This window comes from Dipodomys ordii, unplaced genomic scaffold, assembly GCF_000151885.1.
Source record: "Dipodomys ordii isolate 6190 unplaced genomic scaffold, Dord_2.0 Scaffold233, whole genome shotgun sequence".
NCBI lineage: Eukaryota > Metazoa > Chordata > Mammalia > Rodentia > Heteromyidae > Dipodomys > Dipodomys ordii.
Window position 1 is genome coordinate 555,629 of NW_012267449.1, and position 22,193 is coordinate 577,821.

General features: G+C 35.8%; 1 protein-coding gene across 1 annotated transcript in view; it reads left to right on the forward strand.

The window, feature by feature from the left end:
• Htr2c (5-hydroxytryptamine (serotonin) receptor 2C, G protein-coupled) overlaps nt 1-22,193 on the forward strand; it is a 72,301-nt gene that overhangs the window by 37,192 nt on the left and 12,916 nt on the right. Inside the window, exon 3 of the mRNA XM_013035959.1 lies at nt 16,943-17,143. Coding sequence (XP_012891413.1) covers nt 16,943-17,143 — 201 coding nt within the window. The remainder of the gene's footprint in view (nt 1-16,942; nt 17,144-22,193) is intronic.

Sequence of the window (22,193 nt, forward strand, 5' to 3'; positions counted from 1 at the left end):
AAGGGATGGGAAGGGGAAACAAAGGAGGAGGCTACAATGCTTGATAAGAAATGTACTCATTATCTTGCCCATGTAATTGTAACTCCTCTGTACAGTATTTTCACAATATAATTAATTAATTAATGAAAGAATTAGAATATGAGCAATCTTTAAAATATTATTTAATATTGAAGATCTTAGGAAGATGTTAATGAGTTACTGTCTGATATCTATAATTTAATTATTTAATCTATGCAACTCCCTTTTCTCATTGCTTCTTAGATTTAGCACAATTTGCTTTTCCCAGGAATATTACTATATAAGTCAATAGTCTTCAAGGAATGTTTTTTTAATTACCTTCATCACTTGTATGACACTTCCTACTCTCTTTTAATGGGGAATTATTACGTACTTTCATAATTATCTTTCACTTCCACTAGTAAGAAGTATAGCATTGAAACCTAGGAGGTCTGGTATCTAGATTTGGCTAAACTATTCTATGATGCATAAATACAAGAGAATCAATAAATCACCCTTATGCCTTACTCATCCAATATATATTAGGTATCTACATTATGTCAGGTAGTATTGTAATGACTATGGATGAAGCAGGGAAAATAAACATCCCCAAAGCAAAATGCATGGAAGGAAATTGACAATAAAGGAAACAAGTAAAATATAGAGAAAGGTAGATGGGGATAAACTCTATGAAATAAAGTAGTTTAAGCAATAGGGAGAAATTAGAGTGTCAAGAGAAAGATAGGTACATGTACCATGTTTTGTTCATTGCGCTTATAAAACATTGCACAACCATGTCAAAAATGTCATCATTTAGTTTGTGATAATTTTTAATTATTACATATTCGATTTTGTTTATGTCAATCACAATCTTCAATGTACATATTTGAAAATTAAGCCTGGAAAACTGAAAGGAAGGATGTGGTTGTGAGAGATGAGAGAAAATGAGATAAAAAACATCATACTGATCAAGATGCATTGTACTCATAAGCTAACATCATGAATTGAAAACCCTTTATGCAACTACTTAAAGACAAAAAATAATTTTAAAAGTTCAGTTTCACTGGTTGAGCCACACTGTGCTTTCCATTTCTAACTTTAAAAATGAGGTATAGAGATTAAATATTCATGAAAGGAAAGTAACTTGAATTGTTACTTCTTGGCCTTAAATTAATTGAAGAACATATTGCAGTGCAATCAAGGTTAAATGAGATTAGCAGCTCACAAAGAGCACATTGTTCCATAAATGTTCTCACTTGGGATGTAGGCAAAAGTATTAAATCAAGCTAAAGAAAATTTGACCAACACAGGTGTGTGTGACTGAAATATTTCTAGTTAGCCTGAAATGACATCTGTTCTCATAAATAGAGATAGCATAGAACAGTATAATGAAGAAAAAGATTATTCCTAGGATGTAAGGAATTAGCCATCATCAAATAAGGAACAGGGGCAAGCAATATCTTTTTGATACTCTGGAGTAAAATGTATTTTGCACTTGTTACATGCATCAGATTTTACAATATGTATGTGCTAAAATAGGGACTTATGAAAAGAAATACATGAAATACTTAGCCACATTCTGATAAGAACGTTTGCTTTTAAAATGTTCCAAGTCTTTCCATTTCCTAACAAATGGGTGATGTCATTCTTTCTGATGGAGGCATAGAATTCCATTGTGTGTGTGTGTGTGTGTGTATACATATCACATTTTCTTGATCCATTCATCTACTGAGGGGTATCTGGGTTGGTTTCATATCTTAGCTATGGTGAATAATGTTGCAATAAACAATAAACGTAGTTGTGCTGGTAGCCTTAGTATGGCCTTGTTTGTGATCATTTGAGTAAATGCCCAAAAGTGGGATTGCTGGGTCATAGGGGAGCTGTATGTGGAGTCTTTTGAGGAACCTCCATACTGCTTTCCAAAGTGTTTGAACAAGTTTACACTCCCACCAACAATGCAGTAAGGTTCCCTTCTGGCCATATCCCCTCCAGCATCTTGGAAAAAAATTATATTAAGTGAAGTAAACCAGGCCCAAAGAAACATAGGTCCCGTGGTTTTCCTTATTTACAATAACTAGTTTATGTCTGGGACAAGCAGAAAAGGTCAAAAGCTATGTACCTATGACCATATACGATGAAGTTAAGCGAAATGAACCCCAAGATAGGAACACAAATATTATTTTCTTCCTTGCTATTGTTTCTAACATATTTATAATGTACCATGTGATATTTTTGTTTCTTTGTATGTTCTTCTCCCAAGGTATAACCCCTGTTGTCACTGTATTTGATGTCCTGCATGTTGTATATACATTTCTCTAATTTGGGGAGGGGAAGGGAAAAAACAAAATGTTTAAGTAGGGATACAGGTTGATCCATTGTAACAATGAGATGTTGAAGACACTATGTTGAAAACGAACTTTACAACTTCAATGTGGGGAGGGGGGGATAGTTGTGGAAGTGGGAGGGAAGGGATGGTAGGGGAAAAACAAAGGAAGAAGCAACAATGCTTGATAGGAAATGTGCTCATTACCTTGCTTATGTAACTGTAATCCCTCTATAGAGTATTTTTACAATAAAAAACATACAAAATACTTAAAAATTAAAAATTGTTCTGTTACTCAGTTCCCTCATTTTGCAGATTTAGAAACTACTATGAAGTGACACAGAGAGAGCTAAGAGGTATAAAACCAGGAATGAAGTCCATCCCCAGAGGCTGGCCATCCAGCCAGACTGCAGCCCTTGAAAATCCAGAGAACCCCAGACCCTAGGGCTTCCCTCATATACTTACTTTTGATTCTGCTAGGAACTGATAAATCTGATGAAATTCTAGTGTTTGGTGTTTTTATGTCAGAAAACTACTAATTCCTTAGCACATTACCCCTGATTCCTTACATATTACATTGTATGTAATACATGCAAATTTATTTATCTGTATGTAAATATGTGTTTGTATATTATATAATTTCAGCATACATTTTTAATGGCTAAAGCACTTAGCTGCATGTAATAACTTTGGGTATATCAGTGAATGGATAACCCAGGGTATTTGGAATTTGACTGATAGGTCAGATTAGTCATGTGCTGTCTACAAAAAAAGAACTGTCAAATTCTACTATGATCTTTGGATTCAATTAAGTTAAATAGCCCATAGTGTCTAGCCTCTAGGAGACAGAAAGAGAAAGAGAGTGAGAGAGGAATTAGATATATATTTAGTTTCTAGTTGTCAGACACAAGTGACAGAAAGATGTAGGACAAGGCACAATAACTACCCTTTATGTCTACAGAAAAAAAATAAAAGAAAATTGAATAGTTTAGACCAAGGGACAAATATGTGATGTAAAAGGACAGAAAATGACAGAATTAGTGGTCAGAGAGTACCTCAGGTAAACATTATCCAACTCAAATGACATTTGATTTGACTGGTGAATATTAGGAAAGAAACCCTTTAACTTTATTTTTAATATATTAATTTCTCAATTAAGATAAGGACTGGATAGGGGAGATATGGGTGAGAATGTCAAAAAGAGCAACATTGTTCAAGTTATATTGTGTTCATAATTACTTTGTTTAATGGCAACTCCATAACATAACCATTAAAGATAATAATAAAAAACAATAAGTGAGTCAACATAGGTCACATCTTAAAAATAGAAAAAGGATTATATTCAGTAGATAATAGTTGCTGTCACAATTCATTAGTAATAAATTCTCCTCAAAATGATAAAATAAGCAATAAGGAAAATCACAGTAAGTTGAAATCTATATTTATTAGTGTAATTTAAATCACTATTTGTGAGTCACAAAAGGTTAGGATGAGGATAAGACCAATAGTCACTTGAAATAATTTCTCTCTGAGTCAATAACAAAAATTCCTTTTTAAAAATGAATATTTGAAGTTTTAGCACATATGTTTTCTACACAGTGAGAAAAATAAATCTTTTGCAATATCTAAAAATAGATTATAAGTAATTCATTAAATGAAAAAGTGAGAAGTAGCATAGATTTAAATTTAGCAGTAAATATATTCATTCCACAAGTTAGTGTTAGAGAGGACACTTTATATTCAGAATTTCTACATCCTTAGAGAGTAAAACTAAGCATAGGTCAAAGTTCTATAGGAATCATGTTTCTATATTTGTGTTTATACATATTCTACTGATAACACTTTTGTGTCTATACTAGATCTTGAACTGAGGGGCAGGGTACTTTTCACTCAAGACTGACATTCTACCATTTGAACAACACCTCCACTTCTGGCTTTTTGTTGATTAAGTCGAGATAAGAGTCTCAAAGAATTTCCTACCCATGCTGGCTTTGAATTGGGATCCTCATATCTCAGCCTCCAGAGTAACTAGGATTGCAGGCATGAGTCCTAGGCCCACAGCTCTCCTGAAATGTTTGATACATGATAAACTAGAGGAGCATATTAACTTCTAGGAGGGATATACAAACTATGAAGTTTCAGTTGGAAATTCACTCATTTCTTTATTCAGATATTTACTTAATCTCTATTATGTGTGAGGCAGCATTCTATTTGCTTCTCAAGAGAGGTGACTTCTGAGAAGGGTCTCAAAGAGATTTTTTATTATAAAAGATTACTAACATTTCCCTAAAGTCTCCCAATATCAGGAATCTTGTGAGAATAGTCACCATTCTTCCCAGTGTCTCCTTCCTACCGTTTCATGCATTTTTTGAGATATCTTTGTCCCACTGGCCTCTCTGCTACCTTGCTATTCCTAGAGTTATTATTTACATACCTATTTTTTTCAGTAAAAACAAAAAAGCATTGGCTTAGTAGCCATCTAAATTTCATTGGCTCCTTCCTTGGTTGCCTGATTTTGTTTACCATTCTAGTTCCATTTAGAAGCATTAGAGGGCATTTGTGTTTTCCTGTTCATTAAAATTCATATTCTGTTTTAATCTATTCTCATTGTGAAGGATAGTAGTAAAATTTAGGGTGTGAAGATATTTGCAAATTTGGCACATGAAAAGTAATGAACTACTTAGTTTTAACCCATAATTGGTTCAAACTATAATGTGAAGAAAGGGAAATTGGGGGTGTTCAAGGCCAAATATTTGTGGTTCTCTAAGATGTATCTTGCTAAGCCTTTAGTCATTACTGCTAGTAAACAAAAGCATTATTAACTGGATAAAACAGATGTGAGTACAGGTTACAAGCTCATAACAGAAAGCAGCTAGTCTGTTGATCTCAGGCTATAGACTGTAGCTCTTTGAACTAATTCCACATTGAGCAATCTGAAAGCCTGACTGATACCTGATGTTTTAAGGAAATCTTCTTGCTACCCATCTGCAATATTTAGCTATTTACTTACCTTAAAATGAATGGTATATATTAATAACTACATGTAAGATAAACTTTACTGTAAAAAATAATGTACTACAGCCAAGTCCTTTGTAAATGGTCTTAAAACTAGAAATATTTGTGAAAAATTTCCTAATGCTGAATTACTTCCTTGAGAATAAATTCTTATTTAGAATATTTATATTTAATAAATAATAATTATATTTAATATCTGCATTTTAGTAATTTTAATCATATTTTTATTATCTTTAAGTACTTGTACTTGTTCCACTCAATATACCAGTTTATGAGTACAATGTGTCCTGATCAGTAATATAACCATTTCATCATTCACCCCCATCCTTCCCCTCCATAAGATCTGTATCAAATATTATCATATTAATCATATCATAATAATCATATTATAATAATCAATGCATTTAAGTATTTATGAATAGATTATGAGAGATTTGATTGGTGAATACAAAAAACATATATGGAACAGCATTTACAATTTAGTCTATTTCATTAAAAAGATGATGTACCTACAATACATTTCACTGAAGTAGTACCTAGGAAAGTCAGCAATTTTAATTCTGCTATTATCATCAAAACTATATTTTAAAGAGCTATTTTTCTGATAGTGATTTTAAATCACTTTTCATAGATGACATTCAAAAAAGTTTTATATTTTGCTCTTGGAAAATGAAATATCAGAATAAGGATATATTTAATGTAATAAATAGAGCCAAAATCTTAAACAGAAACTCTAGAACCATAAAATGAAATCCACACTTGCACCTTGTTCCCTGTCCTGCATCATTTATTTTTCCTTCACCATGGAGAGAGTTGGGACACATAGAACACGCATAGGTGAAATCCTTATTGATGTGTACTTTCTTTCACAGAAAGCACCAAGAAAGAATTCATGATTTCTTTTCCCTAATACGTTTTTTTATTGTAAAAATACCATACAGAGGGGTTACAGTTATATGTGAAAAGTCATGACTATATTTCCTAACAAGCATTGTTACCTCCTCCATCGTTTTTCCCCTACCATCCCCTCCCTCCACCTCTACAACTATACTCTTCCTTCCCACTACCCCCCCCCCGCTTAAATTGTAAATTTGTTTTTCAACATAGTGTCTTGTACATCTCATTGTTACAGGGGTCAATCTGTATCCCTATTTAAGCATTTTCTTTTTTCCCTTCCCCTCCCCAAGTTAGAGAAAGGTATATATGAGACAGAGGGCACCGACATCAAATACAGTGAAAACAGGAGTTATAGGGTTATACCATGGGGGAGGAACATACAAAACAAAACAAAACAAAAAAAAAGCACATGGAACATTATAAATACGTTAGAAAAAATAGCAAGAAAGAAAAAAACCACTTGTGTCCCTATCTTGGGGTTCATTATGCTTAATATCGTCTTATTAGGTCATATGCACATAGCTTTTGATGTTTTCTGCTTGTCCCAGACATAAACTAGTTAATGCAAATAAGGAAAACCATTGAGACCTATGTTTCTTTGCACCTGGCTTACTTCACTTAATAGAAATTTTTCAGAATCTTTCCATTTCCTAACAAATGGGGCAATGAAATTCTTTCTGATGGAGGTATAGAATTCTATTATAATCACACACACACACACACACACACACACATATATGATATTTTCTTAATCCATTCATCTACTGAGGGGCATCTGGGTTGGTTCCATAGCTTAGCTATGGTAAATAATGCTGCAATAAACATAATTTTTGCTGGTAGATTTAGTATGGTCTTGTTTGTGATCATTTGGGTAAATGCCCAAAAGTGGAATTGCTGGGTCATAGGAGAGCTCTATGTAGAGTCTTTTGAGGAACATCCATACTGCTTTCCAAAGTGGTTGAACAAATTTACACTCCCACCAACAATGCAGTAGGGTTCCCTTCTGTCCACATCCCCTCCAGCATCTGTTGCTATTAGAGTTCTTGATTCTAGCCCTTCTAACTGGGGTGAGGTGGAATCTCAATGTTGTTTTGATTTGCATTTTTTATAGCTAGAAAGGTTGAGCATTTCTTCATGTATTTATTGGCCATTCTTATTTCCTCTTCAGAGAAGTTTCTCTGTAAGTCTTTAGCCTACTTGTTTATGGGGCAGTTGTTTCTTTGAGGATTTGTTGTTGGGGAATTTAATTTTTTGAGTTCCAGGTATATTTTAGATATGAGCCCCTTATCCATTATATGACTAGTGCAGATCTTCTCCCAATCCGTGGCCTTTCTATTGATCTTGCTAGCTATGTCCTTTGCAATGCAGAAGCTCTGCAATTTCATGCAATCCCATTTGTCCAGCCTTTCTCTGATTTGCTGTGTTTCTGAGTCTCTAGTAAGAAAATTTTGGCCTATGCCAAAGAGACCTAGGATTTCTCCTATTCCTTCCTGTAACATTTTCAGGGTGTCTGCTTTGAGTTCCAGGTCTTTGATCCATTTGGAGTTGATTCTGGTGAGGACAATATATAAGGTTCTAACTTTACTTTTCTACAGGTATTTAACCAAATTTGCCAACACCATTTACTGAAGAGGCTGTCTTTCTTCCATTCTATTTTTTAGCGTCCTTGTCAAAGATTAAGTGGCTATATTTCTGTGGGGTCATGTCTAGGTTTTCAATTCTGTTCCATTGGTCCCGAGGTCTCTTCATGTGCCAGTACCAAGCTGTTTTGATTACTATGGCTTTGCAGTAGAGTTTGAAATTTGGTATTGATATTCCTCAAGCACTATTCTTTCTGTTAAGGATCATTTTTACTATTCAGGGTCTTTTAATATTCCATATGAATTTTTGGATTACTTCTATTTCATAGAAGAATGAGGTTGGAATATTGATAGGTATCACATTGAATTTGTAGATAGCCTTCCAATCCAGAAGCATGGGAATTTTTTCCACTTCCTACGTTCTGCTTTGATTTCCTTTTTCAGATTTTTAAAGTTTTCACAATAGAGGTCTTTACTTCTTTAGTTAACTTCTAGGTACTTTATTGTTTGTGGGACTATTACAAAAGGGAGGTACTTTCCTGATTTCAGCCTCATTCTCCTCATTGTTGGCATACAGAAAAGCCATTTATTTTTGAGGGTTAATTTTATACCCTGCTACTTTGCCAAACGTTTGTATCAGCTTGATTATTTTGGGAGTGGAGTCCATGGGATTCTTTAAATACAAGATCATGTCATCTGCAAAGAGGGAGAGAGTTTTGGATCCCTTTTATGTTTGGATATTGTCTTATTGCTGTAAGTAGGCGAGTGGACATCCTTGTCTTGTTCCTGCATTTAGAGGAAATGGATTTAGTTTTTCACCATTAAGTATAATGCTGGCTGCAGATTTGCCATATACAGCCTTTATTGTATTGAGGAATGTTCCATGAATTCCTACTTTTTCCAGAGCCTTCATCACAAAGGGGTATTGGATCTTGTCAAATGCTTTTTCTGCATCTATTGAGATAACCATGTGGTTCTTATCCTTGATCTCGTTGGTGTGATGAATTATATTAATTTATTTGCATATATTGAACCAGCTTTGCATCCCTGAAAGGAGTCCTGTTTGATCATAGTGTATGATTTTTTTTTTGATGAATTGTTGAAGTCGGTTGGCCAAAATTGTGTTGAGAAGTTTTTCATCGATGTTCATCAAAGAAATGGGTCTGTAGTTTTCTTTCTTTGATGAATTCCTGCCTGATTTTGGGATGAGAGTTTTGATGGTGTCATCGAAAGAGTTCATTAGTGAATTTCTCTTTCAATTTCATTGAAGAGTTGGAGGAGTATTGGTATGAGTTCTGCTTTGAAGGCCTTGTAGAATTACACTGTAAATCCATCCTGTCCTAGGCTTTTCTTAGATGGGAGGTCTCTGGAAGTGGCTCTGTAGCTCAAGTGGTAGAGTGGTAGCTTTGAGCTGAAAAGCTGAGGGACAGTGCCCAGGCCCAGAGTTCAAGCCCCATGACCGATACACACACAAAAAATATTAAACCTTAGATGCGAGGTCTTTTATTGCTATTTCTATTTCGATGCTTGATATGGGTCTGTTAAGTTGTTTTAACTTATCCTGGTTTAGTTTCAGCATGTTGATATTTCCTACGAAATCATCCATTTCTTCAAGATTCTTAAACTTATTAGCATAAAGATTTGTGAAGTATTTCCTTATGATGTTCTAAATATTGGTTGTTTCTGTGGTGATATTTCCATTCTCATCTCTGAGTTTGTTAATTTGGGTGTGTTCTCTTCTTTTTCTGATAAGATTTGCTAAGGGTCTGTCAATTTTGTTAATTTTTTCCGAGAACCAACTCTTTGTTTTGTTGATTCTTTCTATAGTTTTTTTACTCTAATATATTTAATTCTGATTTAATTTTAATTATTTGTTTCCATCTACTGGATTGGGATTTAGCTTGCTGCTCTTTTTCAAGGAGGTTCAGATGTCTCATTGAATTGTTGGTTTCAAATCAGTCCAATTTATTGATGTAGAAACTCAGAGTTTTGAACTTGCCTCTGAGTACTGCCTTTTGTGGGTCTCAGAGGAGCTGGTAATTTCTGTGTTCATTTTTGTTAAATATCATGAACATTTGAATTTCCTTTCTAATCTTTTCCATGACCCACTGGTGATTCAACCATGTGTTGTTCATTCTCCATGTGTTACCAGACTTTCTTTAATGCCTTTTAGTGTTGAGTTCTAATTTTATTCCCTTGTGGTCTGAAAGAATGCATGGCCTTATTTCAATGTCTCTGAATTTGGACGTTTGCTTTCTGACCTATAATGTGGTCTATTTTGGAAAATGTTCTGTGTGCTGCCGAGAAGATCATGTATTCTGATGTTGTTGGGTGAAATATTCGGTAGATGTCTGTTAAATCTAGTTGGTCTATGCAGTTCTTTTGATATGTGGTATCTCTGTTTAGTTTTTCCAGGTTGATCTATTTAGTGGGGATAGTGTTATGTTAAAATAGCCAACAATTAATGTCTTTGGATCTATGTGAGATTTGAGGGAAAATAGTGTTTCTTGGATAAATTTGGATTCTCTGTTGTTTGGTGAATAGATATTAGGATTGTAATGTCCTCATGAAGGAGAGACCCTGAAATTAGTATGTAGCGGCCTTCTTTATCTCTTCTCACTAATTTTAAATTGAAGTCTATTTCATTTAATATTAAGATTGCAATGCCCACCTGTTTATGGAGGCCATTTGCTTGGTAGATTTTATTCTACCCTTTTACTTTCAGAATATGTTTATTTTTATGGGCAAGGTGTGACTCTTGAAGGCAGCTTTTTAACCAAACTACACAGTCTATGTTGCTTAACTGGAGAGTTAAGTCCATAAATATTGAGAGTTAGGACTGAGAGGTGTTTGGTAGTTCCTGCCATGGTATCCACCTTCTTGGAGGCTGTGACAACTGGGTTGTTCCTATGGTTCTTGGATTCTCAGTTTGGGTGCTGTTTTTTGGCCTGTATTGTGCTCTTGTTGGTTTTCATCTATAAGTAGGGCTGGTTTGGTGGAGATATATTGTTTCAGTTTTTCTTTGCAATGGAAAGCTTTTATTTGACCTTCCATTATGAAGGAGAGTTTAGCTGGGTACAGTATTCTTGGATGATTATTGTTAGTTTTTAAGGCCTGGCATACATCATTCCAGCCTCTTCCTGCTTTAATTGTCTCTGCTGAGAAATCTGAGGTGATTCCAATTGGTTTTCCTTTATAGGGATTGATATTTTCTCCTTGACAGCTTTAAGGATCCTTTCCTTGGTCTCAGTTGATCCTTTGTGGATTATAATGTGATGGTGGGATGTCTTGTTCTGGTCTAGTCTATTTGGGGTTCTAAAAGTTTCTTGTATCTGAATAGGCCTATCTTTTTGCATGTTTGGGAAGTTCTCTGCTAGGATCCTGTTAAATAAATTTCCTAGACCATTAACTTCTGTCTCTAGGTGCTTCTGTACAACCATTATCCTCAGATTAGACCTTTTGATGATGTCTTCTAAATGTTGAATTGATCATATTTCTTGCATTTATATTGGATAGTTGTATGTTCTTTCTCCATAATATCTAGGCTGTCTTCAATCCCCGAGATTCGATCTTCTGCATGGTCTAACCTACTGTTAAGACTTTCTACTTTGTTTTTTTAATTTCTTTTCCTTCTAATTGGTAGGCCTTGATGGCTTCAAATTCTTTGTTGGAGCTTTGTTTTAAATCTTGTATAAATTCCTTTACTTCCTTAATTTGGTATTCAGTGTTTAATCTCATTTCCCTTAGTTGATTGTTTATGGTTTCATCCTGTAGTTGCACAGTCAAAATGGCTGTAGGTACAATCTAGTTGAACAGATACAATCTATTCAACATCAAACAACTCTGGATTAATGGGCTAAGAACATCAAAGAATGACTCAGCAGACCAGAAATTAATAGGTTTAAGGAGAATTGTGGGGAAAAATAGGATTAGAGGGATGTGGAGAGGTAAAAGGAAAGAGTGAATTTAACCATGTCCTAATCTCCGAGAGGAAATGGATAGGACAGAAAGGAGAGAGATAAAGAAACAAAAAAAATGAAAAAACAAAAACAAAAAAAGTGTTTCTTTTGAATTTAAAAAAAGAAACACTTAAAAATCATGTAAGTATAAAGAATTAATACTGATAGAAGAAAAGGATAGGATGAGAGGAGGAGAGAGATAAACCAGAAAAAATGAAAAAATTAAAAATTAAAAAATTAAAAATGGAATACTTAAAATTTATATAGGTATAAAGAAATAACACGATCTGGGAAGGTGGCTCAGTGGTAGATCTCTTGCCTTGCATGCTTGAGGCCCTGGGTTCGATTCCTCAGCACCACATAAGCAGAAAAAAAAGCTGGAAGTGGCACTGTGGCTCAAGTGGTAGAGTGCTAGCCTTGAGCTGAAGAGCTGAGGAATAGTGCCCAGGCCCAGAGTTCAGGCCCCACGACTGGACCCCCCCAAAAAAAGAAAGAAAAGAAAGAACACTACTATTAAAGAAGTTAAGCCTAAGAAGTTGTGAATTGTGTAATGAATTCATTATGTACACAATGAAGGATAAGGTCTAATAATAATAATCAACAATGGGTACATATCTGGGGATGAGCAGAACAGCAATTAGGTCACGCACACAGACACACACAGACACACACACATACACCTAAAATAAAAATTATGAAAGGAAAAAATAGAAAAAAAAATTTTAAATAAAAACAATTAGGTAGAAAAATGAGTTATTTGACTTTTTTTTTTGGTGGGGGGGAAGATCTTGTATCTCCCCTGGGTCCATAACCAGTCTCTTGGTGGAGTCTCTGGTTTGCTTGTGGTGTTTGGTTCTCTTCTGGCTTGACTGGTTTCTTAAGTCAGTTTGTTTGAGGAGGCAGAAAAATGTTCTGTCTTACCTAGGACTTTGTGATCCTCCTCCTAGGCTAGTTCAGTTGGAGGGAGATCTGCTTTGAGTCTCACAAAAGTGGGAGGTGGCTGCTTCCTCTAACAGAGTTGCTGTGATGAGACTAGGTTCTTGGTAGGATTGAGGCCTTTCAGCAATCAGTAGCTTTTCCCTGAGGGGCTAGATCTTGAGATACTCACAGAGCCAGGCCTGGAGCCATTCTCCAGATTTATGCTTACTGAGTTTTAATTTTTTGCCTTTTACCCCTCCTGCTGCTGGGCATGCTGCCTAGGTTGTAGTGGGGAGGGGCAGCCTCTGGCTCTGTTTACCCAGTGAACAAAGTCACTCTTGGGGGGGGGCAGAGCTTTTTCTGCCTGGGAGTGGTGACTTTCCCCAGGTAGAACTGAGCCCAGCAGGTCAGGTCAGGTTCCTGTGACCTGCTGAATGGCTCCTAATGTTTTCTTTCAAGGCCTGAGTTGGAGCTAGCTGATCAGCCTGGCCTTTGTCAGTATCAAAGGTGGAGTTCTTCTCCGGTGGTGGGGGAGGGGCTACCTTCCCACCACTGTTCTGTGAAAAGGGGTAAGGATGTCTTGAGTGTACTCACACAAGCCTCTTAGTTTCTGAGATCAGCAGGATGAAGATTTCTGCTCCTTGTCAGTTCTTGCTGGTGGTGAGTAGAATCTGCTCACACACTGCATCTGGTGCCTTTGTCCCGGGCTCTTTCTGATGATATGGCAGGTATGGCATCAGCTGCTGCTGCTGCCATGGACACCAGACACTACCAAGTGCTCAGATCTGTCTCATTGACCAAGCTTCCTGGATTTTCCCTCTCTGGCCAAACTCTCTGTACTGTGATAGCACACTTGGTGTGATTCCCTAGCCTAGGACTGTTCACTAGAGCACTGAAACTGCTTTCTTTGCAAGAGCTTTTTTAGCCTCCATCTTTTCCTCTGTCATCTTCCTCCAGACTTCCGAATTCATGATTTCTTCATGGTTCTCATTCCTTTCTCACAACTTATGATCCATATAACTTATTCTTAAGTCTGCCAATGGACTCTGAAGAAAAAATAAATAGGAATGGAAATCTTTACCATGTACCCATAGAGAAATGCTTGAAGTCAACTGGAAAAGAAGCCACTTAATCAGAAATCATAAGGAAATCTATGAAGTTTTAGAACTATCTCAGGAGGATAAATCCAGGGTACTTTTCTAAAAATATTTGTAAGTCATATAAAATATTCCAGATGTTCGATCCAGTTAGAAATGTGGTATCACTTAGTTTTACAGGTAAAATTCTCAGGCTTCTAAGACTTGAGATGAAAAAATACCTTAGATGGAATTTCCAGCTGAAAAAAATATGTAATAGAATATTTCCCTAGATAAATCTCTGTTTCAGGATTTGGTAGCTACACTAGCCCCAAGGCCTCATGTCTCAGGGTAATGCCTCTAGGCCATTTGAGCTGTAATTCTTATAGGATAGTTTGTTTCAACCGGGATAGATCTGGGGAAAAATTATGTGTGTCACATCTATGGACTTTCTTCAAGCTATAGGATGTAGTGTATAAAACATCCATGTGCATTATTCAGAAGGGCAAGCCTAAAATGGAAGGGGAGTTGGAGTGTGTAAACCATGAAATATCCTAGAATTATCAGAGGACTTCTCCTTTTATGTATGTATTTATATATGTAGATATATATGTATGTATGTATGCATGTATGTATGAAATTATAGTTTTGAGATTTGTGGGTTAAATTTGAGGATGAAATGGATTATTCGTTATCAGATTTCTAGATCATTTGGACTATTAATAATCACAGCCAGTTCATTAGGAACAAAAGACATGACCAGAAGGAGCCTGTATGATATAAATCATACAGAAAAGCTTCTATTAATAACATCTTCCAACAGCTGCTGGAACTTTCATGGTGGAGCAGTTGACCTTCACACGGGCCAGGAGGTTGAACATCCTGCATAGTGCTGCCAGGAAAACCCTATTCCATACTAAGAGGGAGCTGGCTGTTTGCATATGTAGGATGTCCCATCTCCTGGTCCACGTCATCAGGTCAGAAACCAGGACTACCACTCAGCATCACTGAAGAGCTATTGAATCTACATGTGAAGAAAAGAGAAATGCTGAGTTACATCACTAGGAAGGCACTCTGAGAAATGTGTAGTAGAAACTATAGACTAAGCATATGACTGTAGTTTGTAAGAGGAAGTTGTGTATAGGTCTCTAAATTCAGGTAAGTACATCTGCATTGAGCCATATTAGCCATCAGAAGAGCCAGGAGACTTGCCAGAAATTAATCTAATCATATATATATAATGTCCCTACTATCAGAACTGCACCAAGGTCATGGCACTTGGGAGTTGGATATATTTATTTAGGATGACAGCAGCAAAGTATCTACAAGGGGAGAGAATCTCATTCTTATTTATAGATAAAAGAAAAGTTTATAAATGAAAAGACACAAATGCCAAAAATTAATATGCAAAAAAGAAGTGCGGTATTTGGGAATAGTCCAGAGAGGATACAAAAATCCTAAATTGAGTAGAAACACAATCTAATATCAGGAAAGAAACAAGGAGGACATATGTAATTTCGAGAAAGAAAGCTAGTTTCATATACCCCAATATTTAGCAGATAGAGATAATGTTTGATGCACTATCCAATCAGCAATGAATTCTGTACAAGGCCAGGTAATGAGAATAAGCAGTGTAGAGTCTGGTGTCCAGAAAATGGGAGCAACCCCCAGCTAATTACATGGGCCTTCTACTTCTGATTCTATAGAAAGAGTGCAATTTAGGGCTGAGAAGGTATCAATGGTAGTGTGCTTGTCTTGCATACACAAGGCCCTGGGTTTGATTCCTAAGCACTACATAAGCAGAAAAAGATGGAAGTGGCACTGTGGCTCAAGTGGTAGAGCGCTAGACTTGAGCTGAAGAGCTGAGGGACATCGCCCGGCCCCATGATTGACAAAAAAAAAAGACTAAAAAATAAGACATTTAAACAGAATATATTTACTAATAACTTCCCATATGTTTCTCTAATTTTCATAGTAGATTGATGTATTCTTACACAAGAATCACCACTCTGTAAGAGAAGGGGTTCACAGGAAAACAGTTCTGTTAGCAATGCCAACAAAGCAGCATCACATTCAGCTTATTTTGTTGAAACGAAGTTCCACTAACTCTTTGCCTAGGCTGGCTTTAATCCTCCTAATTGCCACCTTTATATCCAACAACTTTTCTAAAGTTATCTACTAGTACTTAAGATTTATCTGTAAAGTTGTTGCACTATTCTATGTTCACATTGGTGGGGGAGTTGTTTGTATTTTTTATTTATTTATTTATTTTGGGTCCGGTTGTGGGGCCTAAACTCTGGGCCTGGGCACTGTCCCTCAGCTCTTCAGCTCAAGGTTAGCGCTCTACCACTTGAGCCACAGCGCCACTTCTGGCTTTTTTCTTTTTGCTTATGTGGTGCTGAGGAATCGAACCCAGGGCCTTGAGCATGCAAGGCAAGCGCTCTACCACTGAGCCACCTTCCCAGCCCCTTGGTTGTATTTTTAAATCCCTAACTTTTTATTCCTTTTATTTTTCATAGTACACTAATGGATGTCATTTTAGTGGGCATTCTTGTCTTTCCACATGCAAAGGAAATCCTTCAAAAGTTAACCATTATTTATGTTATGTGCTATAAAATATCTAGATATTCTTTAGAGGATTAAGAAAGTTAACATGTTATTCTAGATTGTAGATATTATTTTATCATATAAACCTTGAAAACATTGTGAGGTGAAAGTAACAAGATAAAATGTTTATAAATTCCAACTATGTGAAATTCCTAAATTAAGTAAAGACAGAAAGCAGATTGGAGATTGCCCAGGGTTTAGGCAAGGAAGAAATAAGAGAGGTGACTAACTAATGGATACTGGTTTCTCGAACAAGTGATTAAATATTTCAGAATTGAGAGAGATGATGTTTGTATGATATTGTGAATTTTTAACTGCCATAGAATTTTACACTTTATTACTTTCATGGTATATAAAGTTTAATTCAATAAAAATATCACTGAAGTCATTGCTGTTGTCACTGTTATCATCATCATTATCATCACCATCATCATCAGTATGAAAAGTAATTTTAAAATTTCACTTTATTTGAAAACTTTAGATAAAGAAGAAAAATAAGTAGACTAAAATTTAACTTTAGGCAGTACAATTTGAATAATGTGTTTTTGTCTTCCCTCTGCTCTCTTTCAGATTATGTCTGGCCATTACCTAGATATTTGTGCCCCGTCTGGATTTCTTTAGACGTCCTGTTTTCTACGGCGTCTATCATGCACCTCTGCGCTATATCGCTGGATCGGTATGTAGCAATACGTAATCCTATTGAGCATAGCCGTTTCAATTCGCGGACTAAGGCCATCATGAAGATTGCTATCGTTTGGGCAATTTCAATAGGTAAATACACTTGGGCCATTAGAATTGCAGCGGCTATGCTCAATACCTTCGGATTATGTACTGTGAACAACGTACAGACGTCGACTGGTAAAATTGCGTGTACTCGGGAATGTGTAAAACAATTATTCTTAACCTATTTATCTGATATTTAGGTTAACAATAATGAAACAAATATAATTCATATGAATATAATGATATAAAGTTTCCATTTACTCTGGTAATTTTTGCTATAGTATGCCAACAGATTCTGCAACACAGATCCAAATCCATTGTGATATTTAGAAAACTCTAACCACCAAAAAGCTATAAATTAAAGTATAAAATTTTAAATGATAACATTTAGATCTTAGAAAAGCTGCATCAATCCCAGAATATAAGCCTTAATATTTTTATTGTAAATTCACAAACTGTTACATGGAAAAATTAATAATGCAATCTGAATCTTCATGAAGTACATATGCCTTAAATTTCTGGTGCTATTAAATCTACAAGCCACTATTTATCATATGCTCTAAATTATATTCTTGAATTCTGATTACACAAGAAGTGAAGTTACTGGTTCCTTTAAGAATTGAGAGAATTTAAGGGAAATAAATCATCATGAAATTGCTTATATTTAATATATTTTAAAACATTTGAACAGTGCTAATATTAAAATGAAGAATTTTATCTAAATCCTATTGAGGGCTTTTACAATCCTCTTTGTGTTTTCTTCCAGTTGAGCTTGCTTTATGTCCTATTAAATAATTTCTATTCAAATTAGTTTCTGTAAAATATTTAGGTAACATTTACAATAAGATCAAGAACTCTCTACAATCTTCACTGATCTCTTCTAAAGATTTGTGTCTTTATTGATCAAATGAATTTGTGTTTTAAGATAAGGGATAAGTTAAATTTGTGTTTTAAGATAAGGGATTAGTGAAATTTAGATACATAAGCTTTCAGTAATGACAAACTGGGCAATTTACCCATCAGACTGAAGACAACTAAAAAATGTGCACAAAATCTCCAAAAGCATTGAGAATCTAATAAAATAGTGAACAATCACTTTGCCAGCATTTAGAAACAGCCAGAAACTGCAAAAAAATGACTGTGACTTTTAGTTCACTTTAGCATTTAGAAACAGCCAGAAACTGCAAAAAAATGACTGTGACTTTTAGTTCACTTTAGCAAGTATGCAGCTAAAAGTTTCAGTGGCAAATAGAGAATAAAAAAGCTCATTTCACAGCATTGTAAGCAAACATGGACCAAATAAGAATGCAGTCTGGCACAGGAACCTCTATATTGCTTTCCATAGTGGCTTCACTAGTTTACACTTCAATAGCATATGATGAGGCTTTCTTTCCCCCACATTCTTGTTAGCATTTGTTATTCTTTCTTTTCTTTTTTTGGGGGGGGTCTGGTCGTGGGGCCTGAACTCTGGGCCTGGGCTCTGTCCCTCAGCTCTTCAGCTCAAGGCTAGCGCTCTACCACTTGAGCCACAGCGCCACTTCCGGCTTTTTTCTTTTTGCTTATGTGGTGCTGAGGAATCGAACCTAGGGCCTCAGGCATGCAAGGCAAGCGCTCTACCACTGAGCCACCTCCCCAGCTCCCTGTTCTTTATTTTCTTGATAATGAATGGTCACTCTGGCTGACGTGAGCTATAATTTCCATTAAGTTTTTATTTGCAGTTCCTTAGGACTGAGGATGAAGAACATTTCTTCACATATTTATTGGCAAATTGTACTTCTTCCCTTAAGATTGTGTCCATTTCATTTGACCATGTAATAATTGGATTTGTTGTTCTTTGGGTGTTTATTTTTTACTTCTTTTTATATTCCAGATATGAATCTTTTGTCAGGTGAATTTCTGGTAAAGATTTTTTTTTCCATTTCTATAAGCTCCTTCTTCACTCTGGTAATTGTTTCTTTTGCTACGCAGAAGGGTTTTTTTATGCCTTATTGTTGTTATTACAAAGGTGATTTCAGAGAAGTACAATTACATAAGTCAGGTAAAGAGTACATTTCTTTTTGGACAAAGTCACCCCTCCTCTCGCTCTCTCCCAATTTTTCTCTCCCATCTTACCTACAAGTTGTGTAGCTCATTTTCAGCATAGTGTCTAGTGACTAATACTGATGTATTTGTTCACCCTTTGTCTCTCCATTTCTCTGTCCTTCTTACCCTCCCAAAGACAGATGAGTGAACAAATAAGACAGAAGAGAAAACAAAACAGCAACAAAGAGATGCACATAGGCATTGAAAGCTGAAGGTTCTAAATTTGTTGCAATTCCATTTTATCAATTGTTGCTATCTTTTTTCTGAGCTATTGAAGTCCAATTCAGAAAGTCATTGCCTATGTCTGTATCTTCAAGTGTTTTCTTTTTCTCGTTTCAAATTCCAGTCTTACATTAAGGTATTTGATCTATTCTAGGTTCATTTTTGTACAAGATGAAAAGTAAGGATGAGATTTTAGTCTTCTATTATAGATAGATTTCCCAACACTACTTGTTGAAAAGCTTGTCTTTTACCAATGTGTATATTGGTGCCTTTGTCAAGAATCAAATGGCTATAGCTATGTGGATTTATTTCTAGTTCTACCTAAATTCCATTGATCTAGGTTTCTGTTTTTGTACCAGGACCAAGTTGTTGTTTTTTTTTTATAATGGCTCTGTAGTATAATTTGAAATCAGGTATTATAATAGAGGTGAAGTTAATCTTCTTGTTTATGACAGCTTTGGTGATTTTGTGTTTATGATTTTTAGGACATAATTGGAAGTTTGTTTGTTTGTTTTTTGTTTGGGGGAGTTGTTTTTGTTTTTTGGCTGGTCATGGGGCCTGAACTCTGGGCCTGGGCGCTGTCCCTCACTTCTTCACCTCAAGGCTAGTGTTCTACCACTTGAGACATAGCGCCACTTCTGGCTGAGGAATTGAACCCAGGGCCTCATGCATGCAAGGCAAGCACTCTAACCACTAGGACATAATTGGAATTTCAATAAGAATTACATAGAATTTGCCTATGGACTTCGGTAATATCATTGCTTTCACGTTATTAATTCTGCCCTCCATGACCATGACAGTTATTTTTTCCATATTCCATTTTCTTCTAGTTTCTTTTCACAGTGGCTATCGTTTTTAATTGTAGAAATCATTTATATATTTCCTAAATTATGCCTAGGTATGTTTTTGAGGCTACTATATATATGATAATATTTTTGGTTTACCTTCTCAGTATGTTCATCATTGGTTTATTGAAAAGCCACTGGGTTTTTTATTTTATATCCTGCTACTTTGCTGAAAATGTTATCAGATCTAAAAATTTTCTAGTATCATATCTAAGATCCGTTAAGTGTAACACTATATCTGCAAATAGTGGTAATTTTTTTCTTTCTTATTTGTATTCCCTTTTCTTTCTCTTGCCTCAGTACAGTAAATGTGAGTACAGATAATGGTTAGATAGGGTGGCACACATCTGTAATCCTTAGTTGCATGTGAGACAGATTTTAGGAGGCTTTCAGTCCAAGGATGTCTCTGGACAAAGGCATGAGACCCTATTAAAAAATAACTACAAGAAATGAAAAATAAGGCTGGAGTAGAGCTCAAATGGTAGGGTGCTTACTGCTAAGTATATTGCCCTGATTAAGACTCCCATACTGGAAAACAAAAATAGTAGGAAGAGTGAATGCATTTGTTTTGTACCTGATTTCTCAGTACAATTTTGGCTATAAGTCTGTCATATATAGCCTTCATTAAATTTAGGAACATTCTTTTAGTCCTAGTATCTTTAAAGCTTTTATCTTCAAGAAATGTTAAATTATATTGAAGGCTTTTTCTACATCTATTGAGGTGATCATGAGACTTTTGTCCCTGATCCTGTGTAGGTACTGCATTACATTTATTGATTTATTGATTCATATATGTTGAATCATCTTGCATCCCTAGAATGAAACCAACTTGATCACGGTGTATAATCTTTTTAATGTGTAATTAAATTTTCTTCTATGTTTTATTTTTTTCTTTTTTTATATTTTAAATATATTTTTATTGTAAATATACTATACAGAGGGGTTCGATGAGCAAGGTAATGAGTCCATTTCCTATAGAGCTTTGTTACCTCCTCCTTTGTTTGTCCCATACAATCCCTTTCCTCCTCACTTCCCAACTTATCCCTCCCCAACCTTCTCCCGCCCGCCTACCCCCACCCCCGCAAAGTTGTGAAGTTCATTTTCAACATAGTGTCTTGTACATCTCATTGTTACAATGAGTCATCCTGTATTCTTTTTTCAGCATTTTGTTATTTCCCTTCCCCTCCCCAAATTAGAAAAATGTATATACAAGATGCAGGACACCAGAATCAAATACAGTGACACAGGGGCTGTATCACAGGGGAAGAATATACAAAAAAAAAAAAATCACGTGCATTATAAGTACATTAAAATCAACAGAAGAAAGATAAAACCACTTTTGTCCCTATCTTGGGGTTCATTTCCCTTAGAATCAGATTATATGGTCATATGTATATAACTTTTGACCTCTTCTGCTTGTCCTAGACATATACCAGTTATTGCAGATAAGGGAATCCATGGGATCTATGTTTCTTTTGTGTGTGTGTGTCGGTTGTGGGGCTTGAACTCTGGGCCTGAGTGCTGTTCCTCAGCTCTTTAGATCAAGGCTAGCGCTCTACCACTTGAGCTACAGCACCACTTCCTGTTTTCTGGTGGTTTATTGGAGATAAGAGTTAGACTTTCCTGCTGGGGCTGGCTTTGAACCACGATCCTCAGATCTCAGCCTCCTGAGTAGCTAGGATTACAGGCGTGAGCCACCGACACCCAACTCTAGGTTTCTTTGAGTCTGGCTTACTTCACTTAATATCTTTTTTTCCAAGTCTTTCTATTTCTTAACAAACAGGGAGGTGTCATTCTTTCTGATGGAGGCATAGAATTCCATTGTGTGTGTGGTGGGGGGGGGAGGTGGGTGTGTATACCACGTTTTCTTGATCCATTCAAGTTTTACAAGAAATTGGTCTATAGTTCACTTTTTTGTTGTTATTCAGTTATATCATCAGTATTATTAT